The 26,423-nt window shown below is 40.5% G+C and overlaps 1 protein-coding gene across 1 annotated transcript in view; it reads right to left on the bottom strand.

Moving 5' to 3' along the window:
- Positions 1–9,599: 9,599 nt before the first annotated feature.
- Positions 9,600–26,423, bottom strand: part of Abca13 (ATP binding cassette subfamily A member 13) — a 395,665-nt gene continuing 378,841 nt past the window's right edge. Inside the window, 3 exon segments of the mRNA XM_038325545.1 lie at positions 9,600–9,713; positions 11,000–11,137; positions 13,275–13,380. Coding sequence (XP_038181473.1) covers positions 9,600–9,713; positions 11,000–11,137; positions 13,275–13,380 — 358 coding nt within the window.

Genomic DNA, 26,423 nt, shown 5'->3' with positions numbered 1-26,423 from the left:
CCTCTAACATCTGCATCCATCCTCTAACATCTGTATCTGTCCTCTAACCTCTGCATCTGTCCTCTAACATCTGCATCCATCCTCTAACCTCTGCATCCGTCCTCTAACATCTGTACCCATCCTCTAACATCTGCATCCATCCTCTAACATCTGTATCCATCCTCTAACCTCTGCATCCGTCCTCTAACATCTGCATCCATCCTCTAACCTCTGCATCCGTCCTCTAACATCTGCATCCATCCTCTAACATCTGTATCCGTCCTCTAACCTCTGCATCCGTCATCTAACATCTACATCCATCACCTAACCTCTGCATCCATCCTTTAACCTCTGCATCCATCCTCTAACTTCTGCATGCATCCTTTAACCTCTGCATTCATCACCTAATCTCTGCACCCAACATCAGGTCTTCTCTCTGTATCTTTCTGTGATAAAGATTCAGGTTATGTTTTCACATATCTATTCCTACTTTTTCACAAACCTGGGTATCTTTGTGAATATCTTCTTGCAAATGTATGGCTGTTCCTTTCTCTTGCAGTCTCACGGAGAGTACATATTCACTAACACGCCAGCCATAATGGTGTTTTTAGTTTACTTCTGATGTGAAAATATTTCCTCTCCAGAGATGCCAAGTTTCTATTACAATCTTGTTACTGACTTGCTTGGGGGCAGTAGAAATTGAGCGGGTGTGAGGAGAACAAGTCCTAATGATCCCATTAACTACCCCTGGGCTCTTGGGACCTGGGCTATTGGCATTTTCTTATCCTTACGGAGAGCAAATATACAGCAGTTTTGGCTTTGAACAAACTGCAGCAAATATACACACTTTTCACACATCTAAAATGTTCCTCTCTGGAAGCACAAAATGAGTGGTTTCCAAGAAAAGAAGAAGGTTAATAACTCAAGTGGCCCTTCTAATGCTGAAGGACGGGGCTGCAGTCTACAGGTGTCTGTGGACTTTAAACTGAGCTCTTCACAATCAGGGGCTTCTCCAGAGCCCAGGGTGGAGGCACTCATACTGACAGCCAATCAGCACCTGCTGCAACTGTTGTGAGTGGTACTGGTGAGACCTAATGAGAAATTAAGGAGACTTTTTCTTTGAATAAATTATTTCTTGTTTTTGTCCTAAAAGATTCTGTGCTATCTGAGATTGCTGGAGTTTCTGTCGCACGCCCCCACACAGTGCTCTCATTTGTTCTTGAGCAACCTTTATATGAACATTCACACCAAATTCAGCTCTGTGCTCTGGGAGTATGAGGATGCATGTGACTCTGGAATTATGCCTGTACGTCCATCATACACAGAGAAAGAAATATGAGAACCATTGTGTCTTTAACCAAAAAAAACCCAGCATATATAAGGATTGAGGGGGAAAATGAGGCACCCAAAAGAGGACACCTCTCTGTGCTAGGGAAGGGGTCAAAGAAGTGAAAGAGGAAACAGCATCTTTTTTTCTGTAAAGCAGCTTCTGGGAGGCCAAAGAAGAATATTCACAGGCATTGGAAATATACAGAGCTGCAACAAATCATATGGGATCGTAGTTTGCCAGCCTTCAAGGAGATGGTGCAGGATAATGGAGCTGAGGCTGCTTTGCAAGCAGCTAGTAGATATACATTGAAGTCAACAGTGATTGATACATGGGCCTATCGTGATAGAGTTGGATTGAAGGGAGCCAGACTGGTAAAGCATGGGAGGCAAGAGAAGAGGCAATGCTGCTAACTGTAAGTCCAATCAGAGATCTAAGTCCATGAGAAAACAGAAGATGATGAGGGTGGTGGCAGGACAAGCTGTCTCCTAAGTTACAGACCCGAGCTATGCCCTGTTCTAGGCCCTCTGTGTCTATTCCTGAGGTATAGAGGGCAAGAAGTATGATACCTATCCCTTATTTGAATATAACCCCCATCCATGGTGGTTCCTTACCTCTAAACCAATATTTAGCCAAAGAAACTTATCTGCAGATACTCAAGCAATGAATTCTTTCACCCTTCTGTGTATTTTTGGGACTATGTCTTCTGTTAAAACATAGCTATATTCTGTAATCAGCCCCCACAGCAGCTCAATTGGTGCTGTGTGCTGCTGCTTCAGCCTCCCTGATAGACATCGCCATGGAAGACCAATGAAACCTGGGTTTTTCTGAGAAGAAAATCAATAGCCACTCATCAATCACTGGTTGTTTTCAACAAATTTCTGGTAAACACTTAGTCAGTGCCAGTCACTGGAAATAAAACTGAAGAGGGAAAATATATTCAAATACAATAACCACTTCACACACACACACACACACACACACACACACACACAAACACACACATACACAGAGACAGAAACAGTGAAAGCATTGTCGCTAGCCAGACGAAACTTTGCCACCACGTGGAGGATAAACATTTTAAAAAACAATTTACCAAAACATTTTACAGACAAATTTTAAAAAGAACATTAAAACCAAATTTGTGTTATCATAACTATGTTCTTTACAACACACAAAGAATGAAATAGGAGGAACTGATTGCAGAAAGAGGCGTGAAGAGTGCTAAAGAAAGTGCTGCAGAAGAGCAACCCTTAGACTCACATACGAACTTGAGAAGCGAGTCGGACAGCTATCCTCTGTCAGAACAGATGCTGAGATAGCCAATTTATAAAGCGAAAAAATCATATAAAGCCTTTGGATGTTTCAGTCGTGACTGGATTCCCTGTTGCTTTCAGCCAGTGGTAGCACACCACGGTGGAAGTGGTCAGTAGAGAAAATTGCTCATCTCATAGCTGGGAAGCTGGAGAGATCAAGTGAGTAGAGAGGTCTGGAGTTTCTTAAAACCCTTCTAGAATATAGGCATGATGTCCTGAAGACATCCCAGTACTTTCTACTTTTTGAAGTTTCCATTGCTCCCTAATACCTAAACCCTCATCAACTGGAGCTCCAGGGATGTGCAAACTAAACAACAGTGAGAAGTTAATTTTCTCAATGAGAGGGAGAGGAGAGGGTGCACAGCACAGGGAGACACAGGTGCATAATTCTGCATTTCAATTTATTTAAGTACAGTAGTGGAGCTCAAGGAACTGAAGGAAAGGAATAAATCAGAGACTTCAAACCATGGTTTTTAAAAAATCACTTATCTAGTCCCAAAACTTTGGTAAGGCATTGAGGTTTTGTCAAGAGTGGAAATCTTGTGTTCACAGTTGAACAAGAAATGTGTCCCATGACCCATTAAAACAAAAGAGGTAAAATCTGATGAAGAGAACGCTAAGGCACTAGTGCTGAGGCAATGCTACAGAGCCATGTGGGGAGGCCTTGGCGGCTGGTCAGAGGGTGCATTCTATCACGGTCTGGCAGCTTCTTCCAAAAGATTGGCAACATGGAGACTCCATTCCTCCCCAACAAAATTTCCTGCTCTCTACCTGCTTTTATCTGGAGAATGTCCCAGGACCCAGAGGACTAGGAATTATCCCAAAGCTGTCTCTCAGCCAGATGCCCGATTTATCTCTAACTTGACCCTTGGCACAGATTTCCTGCAGGAAGACTTGTGCTAGGAGCTGGGCTATAGAACCCTACTGCCATATAGGAAGCCTTGTGGCAGGAGCATGCCAATTTATGAAAATTAGTGTTTGTCCCCAGGCTCCCTAAGCTTATATATTCCTATACTCTGGAATAAAGCTGAGCTGATTCACCGAAGTCTGTCTCCCAGAGGACTATCTCCATTGCAACCACGGCCCTCCGAACCCTATTCCCTGCTTCTGATCCCCCCAACTCTCTTGGACAGCCAATGATCCCAAGGAAGAAGCAGAGCCACAATGCCAGAGAGAAATAACTGAAGCTTTTTCTATAATTGTGAAAGAAGAGAGGAAAAGGACAACCAGCAAGATATGCCACAGAAAATTTCCAGGACTCTATACAGAAAGGATTCTGGGACATGTGGCAAGCAGTGGATGTAAAGGGACCCTGCAAGGACAGCTCCTGTTACTAGAAGGTAGGAAGAATCACTGGTTCATATGAATGAGTTTGATGAGGCGTGAGTGGAGAGCCAGATGGGTGTAAGGTTCCTCTACAGCTCAGCTTAGAGGGATGCTTTGGGGAAAATGAATTATGAGTCATTTGCTTCTTGGTGTCAGCTGGTGATGCAGACTTCAAAGATTATTACTATTAGTTAAAAAATAACAATCTGGAAACAGAGCTCTAAGTGTAATGATTGTTCTGTCTCTTTAAGAGACAAGCCATGCCCACTCCTTTCCCCATCTGCTGAGACAGGCTGATCTTCAGCTTCCAGCCTGAGTTCTCTCTCTCTTTTCTGTCTCCCTCTCAGAGTGGCAGCGCTCTCTCTCTCTCTCTCTCTCTCTCTCTCTCTCTCTCTCTCTCTCTCTCTCTCTCTCTCTCTCTCTCTCTCTCTCTCTCCCTTTTTCTCTCTTCCTCTTTACTCTTCTCCCCTTCTCCCCTCCCTTCCATAAGCACTAAATAAATATCCAACCTCACTTTGCATGGTGATTATCCATGTCTCTGTCTCTTGCCCACCACTGTGTGCCTTCCTACTGGGGACCAGCCACCACTTGGGGATCAGTAGCCATCCCTGCCTGGGACTGGCTGCTCTCAGGGCCTGCTGCCTGTCACCACATGGCCCGCTACCACCACATGGCCCGCTATCACCGCTTGGGGACATGCAGCATTTCTGCTGCTTGCTGCCACCAGGAATCCTGCAGCATTTTTAATCATCCATTTCACTAAGAACTAAGACTGCAAAGCATAACCAGTTCATTGCATGGAAAGAAAAAGTGACCGAAATGAAATGCAAAAGTTCAAACAAAGCAGAAAAGTATCAAACCATGGAATCCAAGGACTGAGAGCATATCAACAGAAAGATGAGAAGACAGGTGTGTTCAAGTGTCAATTGGACTTAGGAAAATGGAGTTGTTTGGTCTATGCTAGAGGGGCAAAGAGAACATTCAGAGAAGAGCAGGCAAAAGATGAAGCAGGAAATGAGGGACTAGAGATCACAAGGCAGAACATCTGTGAGACTCTAGCTTCTGGAGAAGGGAGAACACAGATCTGAAGAAGGACACTTAAAAGAAATCCCACACTAGCTCAGAATTGAGACTAATACAGGGTTATTTATTTAGGGGTAGACTCACAAATCACAATTCTCTGCTGGAATGGAGAATTTAGCAATCAAATCCTGGAGCTGGAAAAGAGACTAGACATGCACTTTACATCGGCATAAATAGTATAAGAGGCCACTCCCAAGTGGGTGGATAACTTAAAGGCTACAGGTGATAGGAATTCAAACAACACAGATCATCCCATTTTACAGAAGAATGTTTCTGGTGAGGTTTCTAGACATATGATTTACACAATTTTTGCCAGGTTACTTTAGATTAAGCTCAATGTATCTTATTTTTCAAAAAACAGTTTTATATGTAAAAAATAAAGTCAGATGAGCCCACTTATAAAATAGTGGAATGTGTCTTTTAGAAATACATTCATTGCACATAGTTCAAAAAGACTGCTTCTTTCAAATATATCATGAACAATAGCCTTTTACTTCCCATGCCTTTCCCCTTTTTTACCACTTCGCCAGCACCCTCTATGCTACTTCTTTTCTCTATTTTTTGACCGGCAATCTTGTCTACTTCCAGTATTCAGGACGATAACTATATGTTTTTCTTTGGATTCACCTTCTTAATTAGCCTTTCTAGGATCACAAATTATAGGCTCAATGTCCTTTATTTATGGCTAGAAACCAATTATGAGTGAGTACATCCCATGCTCATTTTTTGGGTCTGGGTTACCTTGCTTTCAAGTATATGTGTGTTTGTATGTGCGTATTTGTATATATTTATATGTATTTGTATATATGTGTGTGTGCTTATGTGTATATAAATATATACAAATGTATATATTTATGTATATTTGCACACATGTGTATGCATATTTATATACGTTTATATATGTATATAAAACTTAGGATCACAAATGAATGAAAACCTGGCCACTGTCTTTCTGGGGCTAGTTTATTCTATTTAATATGATGTTCTCAGATTTCATGCATTTTCCTACAGATAACATATTATTTTTATGAAAAATAAAATTCCATTTTGCAGATATACCACATTTTCTTTTTCCATGCAGCCATTGATAGACGGCCAAGCTGATTCCACAACCTGGATACTGCTAGTAGTGCCACAGTAAACATGGCTGTGCTGTATGTCTTCTTTGAAAACAATCAAGAGCAAATGATCGAGGAAAACTCTTCTTCTTTCAGCCTCTGGAACTCCTCCCCAACAGGAGACATTATCCAGGAGAGATCTCCATAGGAATTCTCACTATGAGAAAATGGCAGGGCTGTTTATTCAGTCCAAATGGAAATCTCTATCTCCATAAAATATTCTCCTTATCTACTGCACTAAATTTGGCAGTCATACCTACAAAAGTGGCTTCTGTTCAACAGATCTGAACACACAGCTCAAATCCTGAAAATACTCATAGAACTTTGACAGTCACAGAATTTGTGTTACTGAACAAATTCAAATCCAACTTATTCTGTTCCCACGCAAACTCACCATGAGGTCTCCATCTTTGTTCCTGTAGAAGACATAGCTGGCTCTCTATATAATATCCATTAGTTTTTCTTTATGTAGAATTATAACCCCGTTTCAGCCTGATCAGAAGCCTGGCTAACAACTGTCCCATCCAAACATCCTTGCAGCTAGTTATAGGCACATGACTATTTCTGAACGATGTAAAGGGCTTAGACTGATAGCTGTACACCTAGTCCAATCTCTCTCCCCTCTCCCCTCTTTCTCTTTTGCCTCTCCTCTTCTCCCTTTTCATTCCCTCCCCATAGTCCTCTTCTCCCTGCCCCTCCAACACAGAAATGACAAGCGCTCTAGCAGCCATCTTGGAATGTAATAAAGTTCTATAGATACACACTCTCACTATAGTAGAGTCTCCCAAAGCCACAGGCAAACAGCCATTGCCCATTAAATAGCGTTGGTTTGCACTCTTTTAACGTTAAATGCCATTTCCCCCACTCTCTGTCTCAAAGGCCTAGTGAGAAGCGCAGTCTGGGCTCAGATTCCCAGACTGGACCACTTATCCAGTGACCTCACCTCTTCATCTCCATCTGTTCACATACTCAAGGACAGAGCCATGGCTTTTTCATCTATTACTCTGCTGGCCCCATGTTTACAGTACAATACCTCCATCGGCGTATGTACAGAGGATTTGGGGGGATTTTTGTTTGTTTTGTTTTGCTTTGCTTTTGTCTGATAAACATTATTCAAAGGAATAAAAACAAATGCATATGATTGTGTGAACTTGTAATGTATGAAGGGGCTCTGAGTTTTTCAAGTAGAAAACTAAGTTATACTAAAAGAGATACATAGTCAAATCAGTTTGAACACGCAACGTGTCCCTCTCTCTGGTATGGGTGGGCAAATAATATTTAACAAACAAACCAAACTATGACCTTAAGTCATTGAATGAATACTATTTTCTGTATGTGCATTTTAATGAAGCAGGCATAAGGGAAGCTAAGGTGTGCAGGAAGGAATACATTACTAGGACTGGACCTACCGGCGTTATCGCTGCCCTATAAAGTATCTACTTGGGATGATTTCCAGAGAAAATAGTTTGTTTAAAAGTCACAGTTGTGTGACCTTCAGCTCAAAAGTCTTAAGACAAGTGTTTAACTGCAAAGGCATAAAATATCGGCATGACTTCTAAAGGTAATGGCATTTTCAACATTAGCATAGGATTTGACCTTTGTGTCCAGTCTTCTGGGATGTGCCACTTTAGCATGTTGGGTTTCTTTTTCTTCCTGCTCACTGTTCAAAGGCATACCTTGAAGCATCAACTTCAAGAATACAGCAGTTCAAAGACAGAAAAGAACCCCTAAGAGGAGGACATCGCAGAGCAAAACTCAATTAAATTTTAACCTTTCAAACTGTAAAAGATGTGGAGTTGTTCCATTTCCTCCTTACCCAAATTAAATTGGATCCCCAAAGACACAAATAAAGATGCAAGGAATACATTGACACAAACACAATGACTTTCAAGAGCCAGGTTAAATTACGGCACATCTCATTTATTCACTATGGTATAAATATATTCATGTTTCACAAATTGGTATTTATTGATTCAACAATGGAAAAGGCTATGTGTTTCATTTTCACAATGAAATATGTCAGAACAGGAGGAAAGGAAAATCATCAAGTCCTAAATTGCAATTTCTTTACCAAAAAGCATAATTTATGAGACTGATGCATACAAATCAAAACTAATGACATCAAAATTGTCCATGATGGGATTAATCCCTACTATTAAAATAGTTCAGATAAAAATTATATCCAGAAAAGACAGATTTAATGAAGTCCTGGTATAGAAAAGAAATAGCACAATGAAGTGCTTTCTGTACAGCAGAGCTAATGCTAATGTTGGCTAAAGCCAGATTCTACAATGAAATTAATGTGCTTCATCATTGAGGTTCAGAAAAATGTTGTTAGAAAATGTTCAACAGTGTCTGAATGGAAATCCATTTGGTAGTAGATACATTGATTTTACAAATTTTATTCACTCTAAGATGTCATTTATTATATCAATAGAGCCTATGGGAGTCCTATCTTTGAGGGCAGCAATTCTGAGAGTGACATTTTTTAGAGAACTTTTGAAAAGCACTGAGAGCTACGTGTACGTGTTCTATTACTGTGTGCGGCGTATGATCCTTCTAGGACTACATTTTGCCTGGTGTCACTGGCTGGCAACCTGAGTTGTGCATGTTTAGATCAGAGTGTTTGGCCATAGCCCAGAGTTTTGAGATTCTCTCTCCCTCTCTCCCTCTCCCTCTCTCTCTCTCTCTCTCTCTCTCTCTCTCTCTCTCTCTGTCTATCTCTCAGAAATGGGGCCCAAGAATAGAATATGAGTTTCAACCAAGCTTCAGGTGAGGCTAAGCTATCAACATGGAACCTTTCATACCTCAAAAGAGCAGGCTTAGAATTTTAAGACAATTAGTTATCCAAACTAAACATGCAACCCACGTTTATTTCCTTCCATAACCACACACAATAAGTCTGCGAGATTCTGCGAAGCATGTTACAAATGAAAAATGTCTTGAATTTTGCTGATGAATTGGCATATAGCAGGAAAGCATATGGCAATTTCTTCATGTCATGCCATATTGTCATTTAGTTTTTGGAAAAGTTTGTATTTAATCTGCCATGTGCTTCTTTAAAATGGGAAAATGTAAAAAGATGCTTTGTGATAATTGTTTCCTACTCAAATTAGTTAGGGACTCAGTTTATTTTAAAGGAAGATGTAGCGTGCAGCTTGGGTGGTCTAGGGTGGTCCTCTTGGCTCCTGAACCTCTTAGTTTGGACTCCTGTCACCTCATTGCTGTGTTTGTCACAGAGAAGCTGGTACCCACCTTGTCTGGCAATCAGAGGAAAAAAATCTCTAGGAGTCTACGTTGGAGAATGACCTTTAAGATTATTGGTTATTAATAAGCAAAGAGTTTCAAATTATAAATTTAAGGAGAGAATGTTGGATTGTCTGAACATTTCTTCCCAATCCTCAACTGTACCCATGTCTGGTCTTCAGTGAAATCTCACGAAAGACAGGCTTACTGCTCTAGTGCCTCGTTATGTGAGCAGTACAGATGGTGACTGTCAGTGGATGGTGCATCAGCAGGAAAGTGTGGAATCTACAGTTGCTCCGTGGCAAAATTAACAAAAACCTGAAAGAAATAATAAAAATAGTTACTAATTCACAAGCATATTGGACCTTTTAGTATTGGCTGTTATAAAAAAAAAATGTTATCATTGTCTCAGATATTGTTCAACTATCCAAAAAAAAAAAAAAAGCCAGAGGTCCAAGGACTCTGCTGAGAGTCTATGTATTTTAGATATGGAAGGGAACTTACATCCATGAAAACAATGTGGCAGGCCTGAATAATGACAACCCTAGCTGACATGCCAACACAGACAGGTGAAATCCCACATGGCCCCACCCTAGATGAAGAACAACAGGTAATTAATGCCTGTTATGAGAGGGAGAATCAGTCTTCCCCAGATGGGAGACCCCTAATTGGATACTGGCTATCAAGTATTCAGCTCTAAAGCCTTATACATGCAAACAAAGCTAAATGGACTGAGCAGCATAAATTTTTATATTTACACATAGTCATATGTATTATTAATAATAATAATAATAATAATAATAATAATAATGCATTTGAGAGGAAGCAGGAAGAGGGACTTGGGAGTGGTTGTAGAAAGAAAATGAAGGAAGGAGGAACGATGTAATTATATTTTAATTATAAATAAAATAATATTTTTAAAGGGCAGACGCTGTGCCTTTATCCCACCCAAATCCTTTGAGCTGTCAGCTCCCCAAATGAGGCCAAATAAGTCACCTGGAAAGTATCAATATCTCTTGGTATTAATAACTTTACATTTCTAATGCTCTTAGTACAGCAAGCATTTACTTTCCTCAGAGTAAGCTATCACCCTACTGCAGAATTGAATCCATCATTTGGGACTAAATAAGGCAGAAAAAGGAAGTTTAACAGAAGGGGCTGTCCACTGCCTCCATGAACAAATGAAAACTCAGTACCCTGGATGACATGCATGGGAGAGACAAGCCACCTAACCTGTGTCATCCTCCCTAGACTTTGGGAAAACTGAGGAAGGCTAAGTAAAAGAGGCAGTACACTGAAGAAGCCATCTAGCTAATTTTAAAGCCTGCTGGCTGAGGTCCAGTTGTTCTATCCAAGAGCGCGGGGGGGGGGGGGGGGGGGGGGGCGTGCTGGGCTGCTGGAGGTTGCGTACCTGTTCTAGAGTGGTCTGGCTGCTAGAGGTTGCATACCCATTCTAAAGTGGTCTGGCTGCTGGAGGTTGTGTACCTGTTCTAGAGTGGTCTGGCTGCTGGAGGTTGTGTACCTGTTTACCTGTTCTAGAGTGGTCTGGCTGCTGGAGGTTGTGTACCTGTTCTAGAGTGGTCTGGCTGCTGGAGGTTGCGTACCTGTTCTAGAGTGGTCTGGCTGATGGAGTAGTGCTTGATATTCAGGAGGCTCTTGTTGTTCTCCAAAACCTTGAACAAATCAGCCAAACACTCCCAACTTTTCTGTACATGATATTCCAATAAATTCAGGTGCTGTCCCTAAAAGTCAGAAATATGAGTCAAGAATAGAAATCACTGAACAAACTTGATTACACTACGTCTCATTGTAAATGAATTCAAATGGGTTTTTACCGTCATACTTGTACCAGTGACGTGTGTAGGTTAATGTTGGGAGTCACTGATGAACACTTACTGCTGACTGCTTACCCCGAGACACACTAGACAACTGGTGTTCACTTGGATTGGGACTATGTCTTGTCCCTCTCTGCCTAGCTGTTGTCATAAGCACTAGGAGAGGCTTAAATGTCCAGAGGCTGCCTACAGATGCTCCAGAAAGAGGGTGAATACAGCATAATGAAAATACGTGAGGGTTCCCTGAACTTCACAAGCATCATGGAATTCTTAGGTCCCAGTTTTCTTCTCCATTAGTTGAGCAACTTTTGGTCAGAAATTTCCTCACTCTGATTTTTAGTTTGCTGCTTTCCCACAGAGATAATGACAGTTGTATTTTACTGGGTTCTTAGGGTGGTCTTTTAGGGTAGAACACAATGATAGTGTCTCACAGGTTATTTGTGAAAATGAACAAAGAATGTCTTCTTAATGCCTATTATATGTTAGAAGCTATGATACATATGAATAACAGCCATTGCCGGGCAGTGGTGGCCCATGCCTTTAATCCAAGCACTCCGGAGGCAGAGGCAGGCGGATCCCTGTGAGTTTGAGGTCAGCCTGGTCTACAAGAGCTAGTTCTGGGACAGGCACCAAAGCTACAGAGAAACCTTGACTAAAAAAAAAAAAAAGAAAAATAATAACATCTGTCTAAAAACATTACAAAGAAGGCTGGAGAGATGGCTCAGTGGTTAAGGGCACTGATTGCTTTTCTAGAAGATCCGAGTTCAATTCCTAGCAGCCACATGGGAGCTAACAACAGTCTGTAACTCCAGTTCGAAGGGATCCAGTTCCCTCTTCTGGAAAGAGGAAGACTGTAGGCACCTGCTGCACAGACCTTTTCACAGGCAAAACATAAAATATAAATGAAGAAATCTTGAAAAAATAATTATTTTTTAAGTGGCCCACACCTGTAAGTCCATGACTGGAAGGCTGAGGGAGGAGGTCTAGTCCACATTAAAGTCAAAGCTTAGCTGGATAGTGAGCTTCTGGTTAGTTGAGCTACATAACAATATTACATAAAAATTGCAACAAATAATCAAGTAAAAAAGACACAAAAGGAAGGGAAGAACTACTGAGTGCTTTCAAATTTTCAACGTGTAGAACAACCTAATTACTTTGTCAAAATGCCAATTGAGTTTCAGTGGGTTGGAGACACTACTGGCCCATGCACCATGCTTGGTCACATCAACCTCAAAGATTATAGTTCCAAGCATGATTTCACAAATGTGGAAATTTCCAAGGTTTATAATGAGAAAATTACCGAGCTTATAAACTCCAAGGCAGATACACAGAAGAAATTGATTTATGTATCTCTCCAACCAAATGAACTCAGCTACATGACGAAGCTGTGCATAGTGTAGGAGAGGAGAATGCACAATTACAGACTTCTCTGAGCTGTCCACCAAGTGACCAAGGAGCCAGCTCTGCCATCATCAGAGTGAGTGAGCCACGTCCACCATCCAAGTTAATTTTGGTTGAAACATAGCCAGTAATCGGGGGACAGGTAGTACAGAATAAAACAGAAAAATGACTAATAAATTTATAAGATGCTTTTGGCTGAAAACAGTAACACAGGCTATTAGGATTTCCTAATGTAACTGTATTTATCCTACTAGAACCAGCCCCTCCTAGAGGGAGGATAAACTCCTAAGACAAGAAACTTAAGAAACTCACAAGGCTCAGGAAACAGAAAGTTACAAAATTCATGAAGGCCTTCCCAAAGTTACAAAAGCACAAAATAGTAACAGGATGGAGGTGACGCTCTCTGAAATGGTGCAGAGAATAACTGGGTTACAGTTTGGGGGACGAGTCACTCATCCCGGAGGTGTTATTCAGTGATACCCCTGGCCTTGAGTAACTCACACTCCTGTAAGTAACCCCAATAAATTCCCTAGCTCACTAGGCTAGACCTAAAGGGTACCTCTCCTTTAGGTGGTCATCAGTGCCTTGTCTTGGGTAAATGAGCTTCCATTCTCAAATCCTATGAAAAAGCCACACAACGTACCTTAAACTGGATTCCTGGGAAATGAGCCTTCAAGCAGTCGGAAACGGCACTAGGTTGGCTTCCTTCCTTGTGGAGCCAAACTTTGACTGTATAACCATCACCAAACCTGAGTCAAATAAAGATATATGTAGCATTACACATTTGGTACATATTGATTTACAGTGAAGGTATTATAGGGCCATTTGTGCAAACCTAGAGGATGTTGGTGACTACTTTAAACTGCTGGGGTATTTGGATTCTCGAATGTATAATATGGAGAAGTCAACTTTAAGCCTGCTGTACAGTTGCTGTCACTTGTTTACACTGACAGAGACATCGGTTCAACTTTAAAAACAAATCAGCAAGTCCAGAAATCAGCACGTAGTCGATCAAAGAGCTAAGGTGAAAATGCAAATGGTGAAGGCAGAGTGTGGAGCGAGAGGAAGTCAGAGGTTGCCCTGGAGACCAGCCGGGGAAGCACATTTCTGCTGTTGCTGCTTCAAGGCCTGCAATGATTAAAATGTGCCTAGAAGAAGATGAAAAGGAATACATAAGCAACTTATGGACATTTCTGTCTGTTACATGAAAACGTTTTCCAGGTTTAAGTCAGCCTCAGTAGAGAATCTTTAAAAAACCCATTGAATCCAATTAATGTTGCCAATATAGTCTTAGGTGTGGGGCCAGCAACTGGAGTTTGGCCTGAAAGAAATCGGCATCCCCTCCTCCAGAAGCAATCATTTGCCACGAATTCTCCTTCAGGGATGGAGACTCAAAATCTCATTTCCTCTCCCTAATAAAATGTTGACTGACTTGGTCTTGTGTAGGTCTTGTGTAGGCCATCGTGGCTGCCGTGAGCGTGTGTGTGCAGTTGTCTGGTCACGTTCAGAAGATGCTTTTTCACCGCAGGCTTTCCCCTTTTATGATGGTTCCCAGGCTCTGGGGAGGTGGACAGAGATGCCCCATTTGTGGCTGACCACTCCACTGACACATATTCTTGCTACATTAGTGAGCTGTGATTTTCTTCACTAACCACTCTCTACTGTACGAAGAATCCTCTCTGATCCACTGGCAGAGAGAGACCTAGTTAGAAGGCAGTTTGATACTACACCATTTAGTAGAATACTCATAGTTGGTTGGTTTGATACTCTGCCAATTAGTACAATATTAGTAGTTGGTTGGTTTGATACTATGCCATTTAGTAGAATACTAATACTCAGTGGCACCAAGAGCCTATGAACTCCCTAGTCATGGTTTCTTAGTCAGAAGCTATAGTACCAGGCACATTTTTTTCCTTGAGGAGCAGACTTTAAATCCAACAAGAAAGTAATTGGTTGGCCCTCATAAGATTCATGCCATTATTTGTACCCATGGGCATATCTTGCTTTGGTGGTCATTATTGTACTTCACAGGGTGCACAGCTGGGTGAGTCTGTTGATGACCTTTTATCCTCAGAAGCCTGGACAGAACTTTCCAGTGCCATAAAATCTAACCAGGAGGGAGGAAGCTTCCTGGTCAGCACTAACCATATTGCTCCATGACACATAACCAATGTGTATGTGTTCTTAACATAAAATTACGGTGTGCAAACAAAACCAGAGACCATAGCCTATGTTGTTGGGGGGGATCTATGTGTCTTATTCTGTAGCTTAATCACAGGTATTGCGAATAAAACAGCATCTTAGTAGAGTTTTGATCAGTAAAACTCAGAGACCTAAATGGACCATGATTACTCAAAGTATTACTGCTTGAGAAGATTTTTGCTATTATTTTACTACTACTACTACTACTACTACTACTACTACTACTACTACTACTACTACTTTATTATTCTTATTGTGGGGGTGAGTGAGTGACATACTGCATATGGTTCACCTGTAGAGATCAGAGGTCAACTTCATTTAGTAACGTCTCTCCTTCAACTTTTATGCAGGTTCCAGGAACAAAATTCAAGTTGGCAGATTTGTACAGCAAGTACCCTCACCCAATCTTGACAGCCTGATTATTGAAATTCCTATCTTGTTTGGGTATTGGTATATCAATCATCAAGTACAGAATATGGTATACAGCACTATCTAGCATATTACTTCAAGCTGAAAAAACTAGTTTAAAGAATGAAAAAATGCATTTTTTAAAAAATTTTTGAGACAGGGTTTCTCTGTAGCTTTGGAGTCTGTCCTGGAACTCTCTTTGTAGAACAGGCTGGCCTCAAACTCACAGAAATTGCCTGTCTCTGCCTCCTAAGTGCTGGGATTATGTACAATTTTTATGGTCATCATTTACTTACAAAGCATCACTAGAGGAAAATGGACACAAGTAAATTTCCCTTTGTAAGCCTGACCACAATAAGAGTATATTTTTATGCCTTAAGTCTATGTGATAAGGACAGGTGGCTTAAGATTACAAGGACTTGTTAGAGGGACACAGGTAACCCTTGTGAGCATCTTCTGAGACCTGCGTCCAGGGTTCTCTTGTTCTATCTGCTGCCTTTGCTTCAGATGTACATTGTGAAAATGATATGGTACATTTGAGATCACGTGAGTTCTTGCCTGCCTTCCTTCCAAGAATGGAGCAGGTAGACATCAAACAATGCAAATTGGAGAGGTCCTTCGCTGTCAGTTCAACATTGATAATCTTTAAGGGTAAAAGATTATCCTGTGGGGTTAAAATGAAACAAATTTGAACACTTGGTAGCAACAGAACCTCAAGCCATTACAGCCAATGCAGTTGTGAAAATAAGTGCAGAATTTTGGTGGCTAAGACAGGAGTAATTCTCTCTGCCTGTAATCAATGAGAGGCTGACTCCAGTGAGCTCCCTGATAGAACAGAAGCCTTGGGAGCAGGGAACTAAGGAATCCTCTTTAGGTATCTAAGGAAACTTGTGGAAGTAGCTTCAGGGAATAGTCAAAGCTGTTGAGGACCATCTGGGCCTCAACATACATCATATAACCACATACATCATATAAAGTTTTATCAAAAAGCTTCCATCGAGCTATGGTGGTCTTTGCAAAATACTGTGCTTGGGGCCCTAACTGTCAAAAGTGGGTCATTTATACAGTCAGCGTTTTCTTTCTTTAGTGGCTGTTACTGCTGTATTGACAGCAATCTGCTGTTTTTCCTTAGGGCTTGAGTTTTCACCCATGAGAGAGCTCTGCAGTGAGTGGAAAACTTTGCATCTGGAACTCCTCCTACCTCTATTGACCATAGCCTGCATCCTTTTCTGGCTGATGGCTTCTCATTTACACATGGCTAAGATGCCAGAGGACACAGATAAACACACATAGATCTATACAAAGATGAACTACCTACCACTCCTATTCAGCCAACTCTAGAAATCTTACACCAATCCACTAGTTCCATATAGAGGATCCAGATCAATGGCTATCGTACTCCATAGAATGGGAGCAAGAGGTTGAGCAGCTAATTGATACTGGCCACAGATACTGTCTTCACCAAGACTCCAGAGTGGGTGGACATTTCCATGCTTCAAGCAAGAAGGCATAGCCTGAATGGCTGAAGGGACTTCCCAAGGTTAAGAGATTGGTTATTGGAGCTTTGAAGCATCTCTACCAAGCAGGCTCCCAGCTCTGACTGAGGCACATCATTGAGTCCTGGTGCACTGAGTGGCAAAATGTTCCTAGTCATTCTGCTATCATTATGAAGAACTTGTACAAAAATGCTGACTCCTCACAGCCTGCATTCCTCCTACAAAATGCCTGACCCTGGAAAGTTGGGAGAAATTTCCAAGCTCAGCTGTCACATCTAGAGATGAGGCTAAGAAGAGACGCTGCCTAATAAGGTTATTGGAGGACAGAATTAATTCATCTTTGTGTGTTATTTGGAACAGTTTTTTGGCACTGTGTAAATAAGTAAATAAATAAAGAGTGTAATCTCAGCTCTGTGCAGGATTTCGCCAGAATGGAACATCATTCTATTTGATATTGAGAATCCCACAGTTAATTTGGGAAAGTTCCATGAATGCAGACAAGACAGCGTGAGCACCGATTGTAAGCCGGTGTGTGTAGGGGACAGTGATTAGAAAGAGAACCACATGTCCACTTTCCATGCTTATATAGGTTGCAGCCTTCATGGACATATTTTGTTAATGAATTGTGAAAAATTCAGGCTAAATTCCAAAAATCATCTGATAAATTCTCTACAAGCACATATGCATATTAATATTTTAAATTCTTTCAAAGTTACACTGCATTTGAAGTAACACCCTTCTGACTTTATTAGAGAGAAAGAGAACAAAGAAAACATTTAGTTCTTAAAAATGCTTTTAAGAAAAAAAAATATATATTTAGTAGGTAAGTAATATTCATTAATTTCTCTAGATTAGTCAGAAATACTTTGCAGTCATAAAATTATAAAAGCATACATATTTTATATTTAAGAAAATCTTTATAAATCAATACATTAATTTATGACATTTAATTTAGGTTTAATTTAGGTATTTAATTTAGGTTTACTTTCTCAAATCTGCCTCAGTATACCAATGATCTAAATTCCCAGAGTATTTATTTGATTACCAAACTTTTACAAAGACTAAAAGGTTGCAGCATAGCCCATGAGCCACAGGTTAATATATAAACTTACTGACCCAACACTTCAAGACTATCCAGTGTTCACCATCATTAGGATAGCAGAAAGCATAGAAAGGTAAGTGAACAGCAATATTGGCAGATGACATTATGTGTAAAAATACTTTATGATACATTTCTTATTCATTGTAATATGTGTAAAAATACTGGTCACAGATACTGTCTTCACCAAGACTCCAGAGTGGGTGGACATTTCCATGCTTCAAGCAAGAAAGGCATATGCCCAAATGGTTGAAGGGACTTCCCAAGGTCAAGAGACTGGTCATCGGGGCTTTGAAGCATCTCCACCAGTAGGCTCCCAGCTCTGACAGGGACACTGAGTGGCAAAGTGTTTCTAGTTATTGTGCTATCATTATGAAGAACGTGTACAAAGATACTGGATCCTTACAGCCTGCATTCCTGCTACAAAATGCCTGACCCTGGAAAGCTGAAGTGTGAGCAGCACAGAAGAGAATGGAGCATCTAGCACGTACACTAAAAAGTTAGTGAGCAGGGACTGAAGCCAAAACAACCCCTCAAGTTACAGCCAAAGCCCTGTTCTTCTGCAGTTCTTAATTCCAGACTCCATTTCTAAAAATATTTTACCCCAAATGAAAATTAAATGGTTCATGAAAATATGTTAATATTATTCTTGGCCATATAAAATATATATCCTCAAAGAATTATGTAAAAAATGCCTATTATTATATGAAATGAAAAATTATAGGTTCAGTAGAATATCAATTGTCTAAACATATTTATAATGAATTTCTAATAAAATACTAGAATACCATTTGAACATTCTATGACTGTTAGTTATTTCTCTATCTACAGCTGAACACTAAAATGAAGAGATAATACCACCATCATAATTATAAAGAAACTTTTAGAATCATAGTTTCTAAAAATACCAAGGAAGTATTCTGTTGTGCCAAGTTCTGCAAGTGCATTGCTATTCTGGCTTTCAAGTATGCCATCTAAGATTTACAGGCATAAAACTTCTAGGCATAGAAAATAATATTTTAGTTAAAATAATCAATGTTATAAAAGTATAATATTTTTAACATTCTTTTAAATGTCTCTTTATATAATTGAATTCTATCATCTGATTCATAACGAATCTAAACACACACACATCCATTGATATGTTCTCAATAAATAATTAGAATATGAAATATCTTTTTAAAATAATGTTTTCCTATTAATGATGGAGTGAAAACACATCGAGAGGGGGTCACATGATCCTGGGGCCTTACATGAGCTCAAACAAGCATGTACATCAAAGTATTCCTGGGAGATACAGAAGTGCTGATGCTTCGGACTGTGTCATCTGATTCCCCACTCTTCTGTCTCACTACACTACATCCTACTCGTTCATGTCTGTGCAACATGACAACTTCCCGTCATCTCCCTTCAGTAACTAATTTGCAGTTGTTTATCTTTAGGATCCATAAAACAAGGACAGAAGAAGACAGAGTAGAGATTAAATGTAAGAAAACATGGTAGAATGTTGGGTAGGTAACAGATATGTAGGTGGCTATGTGAAATGAGGAAAGCTTATCTGTATTGAAATTCCCTCAACTCTCTATCAGCCCTGTGTGACTCTTTGTGGTAGTCTGCAGGAAAATGGTCCCCATGGGCTCATATATTTAAATGCTTGATCACTAGTTGGTGGAACATTTTGGGAAGGATGATGAGATGTGGCCTTGCTGAAGGAACTGTGTCACTTGGTTTCAAAAGTCCATGCTTCAGCCAGTTTCTCTCTCTCTCTCTCTCTCTCTCTCTCTCTCTCTCTCTCTCTTCCCTCCCCCTCTTTCCCTCTCTCTCTCCCTCTCTCTCCCCTGCTTATGGATAACATGTTAGCTCTCAGCTACTGCTTCAGCACCATGCACACCTGTCTTAATGAACCCTGCCATGATGGTCATTGACTCACCCTTTGAAACTGTAAGCAAGCCCACAAATTAAATGCTTTCTTTTCTAAGTCATCTCGGTCATGGTGTCTCTTAACAGCAATAGAACAATACCTATGACAATCTTCTTCTAGAGAGACAAAGAACCATTAGAGAAGACAGAGGATAGTTCTGTCTTCATCTATCCTGAGCAAAGTACCAAGCACACATTATTCCATTTAATTCCTTGGGATTTTATATACCATCGTCTCTAGCTCTGCAATACAAACACGGAAAAATAGAATCGCATTGGGTACTCAAGAGTTGATTGATCTCACACAGCTCAGAGGGACTACTAGAAAGGCTCACAATTTCAACATCCATAAATTCAACTAAAATTCACAGCTTAGAGTGGGATGTCTTCTAATGGCTATCACAGCTCTGTTCTTTAAATGACCACTGTGACAACAGTGCGTTCCTTTCACTCCTAATAGCCATCTGTGTACTTTGGCCCACAGATGGAATATTGTCTTCATAAGCTGAGTATTTCTGAGGTCATTCCTGTTGTCACTCATCTTTTTTTTTCTGCCCTCCTGGGACAGACTAGGATGCATTCCACAAGCACATTCTTTCATCCTAAGTGCCATTGCTCTTCAACTTTCTTTAAGAGGAGCTCGGAAAACTTCACAATAGTCACATATGCAAATGAGAACAATCATGAGGGCTATATATTCAAGGTGTTAACATAAAAGGAATCCTGGCAATTATCCTATAATAATTTTCTATCTTGCACAGCATTCCTTCTGAAGAGAACGATCTTTGGAAAGAGTCCCAGAAAGTATCTGGGACTAAAGACAAGATCATATGGGTAAAAGAGAGATAATTTCCACTTACTCTAGTAGGCACAGATCTAGAATTCAGAGTTTGGGCCAACAGTGTTTATCAAGAAATGTCAACAAAACCATAGTTGTTGCACTCAGGAGACCATGCTAGCTAGGTTCAAGACATAAAGCTTTTGACTCAAAATTTAAGCATCATTTAGAAATAAGCAATGACTTTGTGATTGGAATTAAGACATTCCACAAGGTGAAAACCCATACCATGGACCATTACCGGGGCAGGAATCTATGGCTAAACAGGCCATAGGGCCTAGGGGAGAACCCACTACTATTAATCTACTAAATTGAGGTAGCATTACACTGACTCCTAAAGATTTATCACTGTACCCGTAGATCAATGCATTTCTTAGTCTTACTCATAGAAATTTCTATTTGCCATGGATAGTGATTAACACAGAGACCTACAACTGGCCAAGATGCAGAGAATAAGAAACTGCAGAATGTTCTACTCTAAATAGAACACATATCCTATATGCACTCCTCCACAGACTCAGGGACCATGGCAGAAGAGAAAGCAAAAAGAGTATAAGAACTAGAAACAGTGGACATCTATAAGGACACAATGTCTTTCGGACAGACAAGACAGCTGCACATAGAAAAACACAGTGGTTGTAACAGCATGCACAAAACTCATGCAACACACCGGAATAAATCCCACATGGAGATGGGATTTGGTACACAGTTTCACCCTTAGCCCTGGAGTTGTTGGCAACTGCACCTGCTGGGGGCCAGAGGGTTTTCTCTAAGAGTGTGGCTCCAGATAAATTAACCAAGCCTCAGTGGGAGAGCACACAGCCCAGAATATTGAGCAGTACAAATTAGTCTTGATTGGTTATAAAACCAAAAGGAAAAAGGACACAAAGTGGAGTGGGAGGAAAAGTGGAGTGGATCTGGGAAGAGCTGGGTGCTGAAGGAACACATAATGAAAAACACTCTGCATGAGATTCTCAAAAAAAAAAAAAAAAAAAAAAGCTAACGAAAATCTTTAAATAAGAATATTTTGTTAAAAAAACAAAATTTAAAAAGTCAAACTTGGGCTAGGAGTATATCTCAGTACTAGAGCATTTGCCTAGCACATACACGTCATCAGTGTGATCACTAGTATAACAAGCAAACCAAAGATCAAAATCTTGCCCGTCCGTCATCAGTGTGATCACTAGTATAACAAGCAAACCAAAGATCAAAATCTTGCCCGTGTCTCTGTTCTCCCCAGGACAGCTGCTGCCTTCTTCTGACTTCTCACCCCAGTGCCCTTCCTGCTGCTCTCAGTAGGATTCTTTACCTCCACCCTTCCAGTCTGATCTCTTATTTCTGACTGCAACAAACCTCACCTTGGACTCAGAATGAGGATGTCATTGCCATGTGTGAGCCAGAACCATGGGCTTTCCTGCCATTGCCCCTAACATCCCTGCAGGTGCCTTAAAGCACAGATTGCAGAGGATCCCTTTTGTAGAATTTAGTATAGTACAATGGAAACAATATTTTCTTTTTTATTAAACAGCCAAATGCAATTCCTTTTTTTCTTTTTCGTTCTCTTCAGAGCAATCAAAAAAGATCATTTGAAAACTTGGCATCACAGCCAGGGCAGCAGGACAGAAACAGAAGTGGCCTCATATCCAGCATCATTCAGCTTTTGTCCAGCTCATGACCTCCCTGGTCATTTTACTTTTATGGCAGTGAGGTGACAACCTAGAAACCCTGCCTTCTTGTGACTTCTTGTGTTTTGTGGTCATGGTAGTCCTTGATCAATTTCCTTCATTTTCGAGACACCTCAGAATCCTGATATTGAAAAGGTATCTTTAGAGTTGGCAATATTAAGAATGAGTTTTCATATTTCTTGACAATGAAAAGAAAACAATTTCTTTCACTTTAAAACAGAACATGGGCATGTGACACAGCGATTAGGCATGCAGCTGAAATTCGGACATCATGATGTCTCTCTTAGCAACGGCTGATGACTAGCAGAATTCATGTCACTAAAACACTATTCTAGTAACTAGGCTAGTACTGTTTAACAGAAAACTTCACAATGATATGAAACTAACAAGCAAACAACCAAACATGATCTTAGCATTCTTCAGAGATTTTGCATATCCACACTGACTCTCGGTAGGTCACCACATGCCCTTGGGTCAAGAAATACCCAGCAGTTCATTTTCTTAAAGCAGAGGAACCCAAACCCTGGTAGTCAAACCACAAACATCTGTGCTCTGAGTTCAGAGAATGGTAGGGGTTAAGAAAGTTATATCAAGTTGTTTCTGACAACAGAAATCAGAAGTGGTCACCAAGGAGTTCTCTCCTCTATCTCAACAGAGGCAACAGAACTCAAAGCAATCATTGCCTTTCCGCCTCTTATCCCATAGCCTGTGATTGTGGTTAATAATACACCCCACAGAAAAGCAATAGTCATCTCAATCCTGGCTTGGTGAGTGATGTCCATAGAGACTCCCGGAGCTTTTAGTGGGTAAGACCTAAGAAGGAAATGTCATGATGTTGGTGGGGCACCTTACAGTCAGCGCATGTACCTGCACAGCAGGTTACTGCTGCCATCTCCTGCAGAAGAAAATATTCTTCAGCAGTTTGGGGAGCCAGGTATTTTATTCTGTTTTTCGGTGGTCATAAGCTTGTGGTAATATGTGATCTTTTTAACAGATTGGCTTGGGACACTTTTTGAGCACAGTTTCAGAGGTTTTATTGCTAACCCTTATAACATGAGTTTCTTCTAAAAATGGTACAAAGGGATAAATCAATACTTATATAAGCAGGCAGGCAGGAACTGCTATTTTGGTTATGGTTTTAGTTTTGGTTTTGGTTTTTCAAGACAAGGTTTCTCTGTAGCTCTGGAATCTACATATAACAAAGAAAATCAGTTTCTGACTTTGTGGCATGGGAATTTATACTTGATATGAGCAGTTCCTTGCTGTCCATGCAAACATTTGGGTTGGAGTGATTCCTAGAATAAAGTCTGATGTATATTTAATAAATGTTCCTGTGTTTATGTGATGCCACTCGGTCATGCAACTATATCTTTCTAAAGACTAAAATAATACGAACAGGTTATTTAGGAGAAAGCAGGATCAAATGGTATCCATCAAAAACACAGTCTAGTATTGGATGAGCATAGTCTCTTGGGGTGTGGGATGATATCAACATGAAAACAGGTGTAGGTAAATGTTTTGGTAAAAGGGTAAACAGATTTCTAGTAGGAAAGTATGAGTAGTCTGGGATCCAGGAAACTGGTGCAAATTTGTTTCAAAGCTAACCATTAAAAAGGTGTAGAAATGGTCTTTCTACACAAAGAAAGAGACATAAAATAGACTTTCATAATATCTGCAACAAAACAGTAGTCAGCAGGAGTCCACCACATTTGAAACATGGTCAATCATTTCCTTCACACCTCCCATCTCAGGGAAAGAAATCCTACTTCACATTAGTACATCTAAGAACTTGGGTTCTTTCCTCCCTGGCCTCTAGGACTATTTTCCAAGAGAGGCAGGATAAAGCACTTATTGCTCTACCTCCACCTGTCAATGACAAGTTTCTGCTAATTCAGCATAGACATGAAAGTTTCATTCGTCCACCTGGCTCTCCTTCACACAACAGAGAGTCTGAATTAGACAAGTGGTGTTGACAGTAAATAGAATACCACTGTCCTTACCGCAACTCCATGTGTGGATTAAAAAATACTCTGAAAAGCAACCTGAGACAGTCTGAACTAATGTAACTCCATCTCCAATGAACACAAAACTTCTAAAGTGGGATGTCACTCCACGAGAATCATGACATCACCCCCTTCCTCCTTTAAGAGACATAGTTTAGATAGTTTGCCCTGAAGGAAAGACAGACCACAAAAGAGATAGCTGTTAATCTTCCCCAAAGAGCAGATTTCATTTCAGTGTATATAGAAGTTCAGAGTAGGGCAAGCTTAATAACAATGGGAGTCATGGTGAAAGGCAAGTGGGAGGTTAATAGGTCCATCAGGGAAACAGGCTAACTATAGGCCACGTAGTTATCCAGAGAGAACCTGAGGATGTCTTCTTGGAAAAAATAGGAAGAACCATCTACGATCAGGACCAGACGCAAAGACTTATCCCAGGAACTGGCCCACTAAAGAAGCTTCAATTTGATGGATTTCATCCTTAAAGTAAATTATGTCCACAGTATTGTTAAAATTATAGAGAATTTATGGGGCAATTGGTGACTCCTAACAGAGGTGTATAAATAGAAAAAATAAGCAGATAAATTTAAAGTAGTTTGAGATGAATTTCCAGCAATGGCATTAAACTGTTCAAATCCTGCTTGTAATTTCAGCTGCAGAGATCGGCTGCCTTCTTCTTTCTGCGGGTATCTGCACACAAGTGCGCACACACTCATTCACATATTAAAAAATAAAGTTAGAATCCTTAAAAGATAATATTTAAATGCCAATGTGTATGTAAAATTTCTTAGGAACATCAGGCATGAGGAAAAGCAATTCAGATCAGATCCCAGTACACTTCCACTAGGATAGGTAAAAATTTAAATAATCAGAACACAGCAAGTAACAATGAGGAGAGAGAGAAGTCAAAACCTACAGTAGTAACTGGAATTCAAAATGATGCAGCCCAAATGGAGAACACCTTGGCTTCATGAATCCACATACAGCCAAGAAATCTCCTTTAGATACATTCTGAACACAACAAAAACCCGCCCACACAAAAACTCACAAAATAATGCTTATAGGAAAATTATTCCTAAGAGTCATATGCCAGTGAATGTGCGCATTATTCACATGAAATGGAGCAAATTAATTCCACATGCTATGTCATGGATGAACCCTAATATATGCTACATAAAAAAATCCTTGGATATATCACACATATACGATTCCAAATTTATACCCAGTTTTGTAAAGCCAGTTCCTCTTAACCCAAACCTTACTTCTTGGAGGAAGGATGAAGGTTCATAGTATTTGGGAAGCTAAGGGAAGTCAGAAGAGTCACAGAGAGCTTGTTCATGGTTATACAAGCAGTCAAACTTTGGGGGATGGAAGAGAGTCTTGGGCCAGCTAAGCTGCTTGCAAGCCACACAGGTGAGCATTGGGACCACAGCTTCTGTGTGTTGTCACTGTACAGGGATCAGCTCTTTAATAAAGCAGCAGCCTTTGAGTGCTCACATGAAGCACAATTAATAAGCACTCAGAGAGAGAGAGAGAGAGAGAAATTGGGGTTCAACCTGAAGATCAGAAAAGCAAAGCAGCCAACCACAGGATCTTACTTCTACCTTAGTCCAAAATGATGATCCTGCCTCCAAGAATCTCAGAATGAGACTGAGACAGAGCTGTTTCCTCCCATTTTATAATCCCCTCTAGGGCTTGGATTAAAGGTGTACACCACTGGGATTAAAGGCATGCACCACCCACTCTATGGCAATTAGTGTGGTTACTAAAATTAAAGGTGTTTGTCTCCACTGCCTGGTCTGTAAAGCTGACCACTGGGGCTGTTTTACTCTCTGATCTTCAGGCAAGCTTTAGTTATTAAAATATAAATGAAGTGTCACTACACCCATGCTCCTGTAAGTTAATGGCTCACCTATACTCCCATAAGAAACCATAAGAAACTCATTGGTGCAGGGTGGTGGTGGCACACGCCTTTAATCCCAGCACTTGGGAGGCAGAGATAGGTGGATCTCTGTGAGTTCAAGGCCAGCCTGGTCTACAAGAGCTAGTTCCAGGACAAGGTCCAAAGCTACAGAGAAACCCTGTGTCGAAAAACCAAAAAAAAAAATAAACTCATTGGTTCATCCACTTAGACTCATGAGGGA

Source organism: Arvicola amphibius, chromosome 1, assembly GCF_903992535.2.
Source record: "Arvicola amphibius chromosome 1, mArvAmp1.2, whole genome shotgun sequence".
Taxonomy (NCBI): domain Eukaryota; kingdom Metazoa; phylum Chordata; class Mammalia; order Rodentia; family Cricetidae; genus Arvicola; species Arvicola amphibius.
This window is presented reverse-complemented; position numbering and strand designations above follow the sequence as displayed.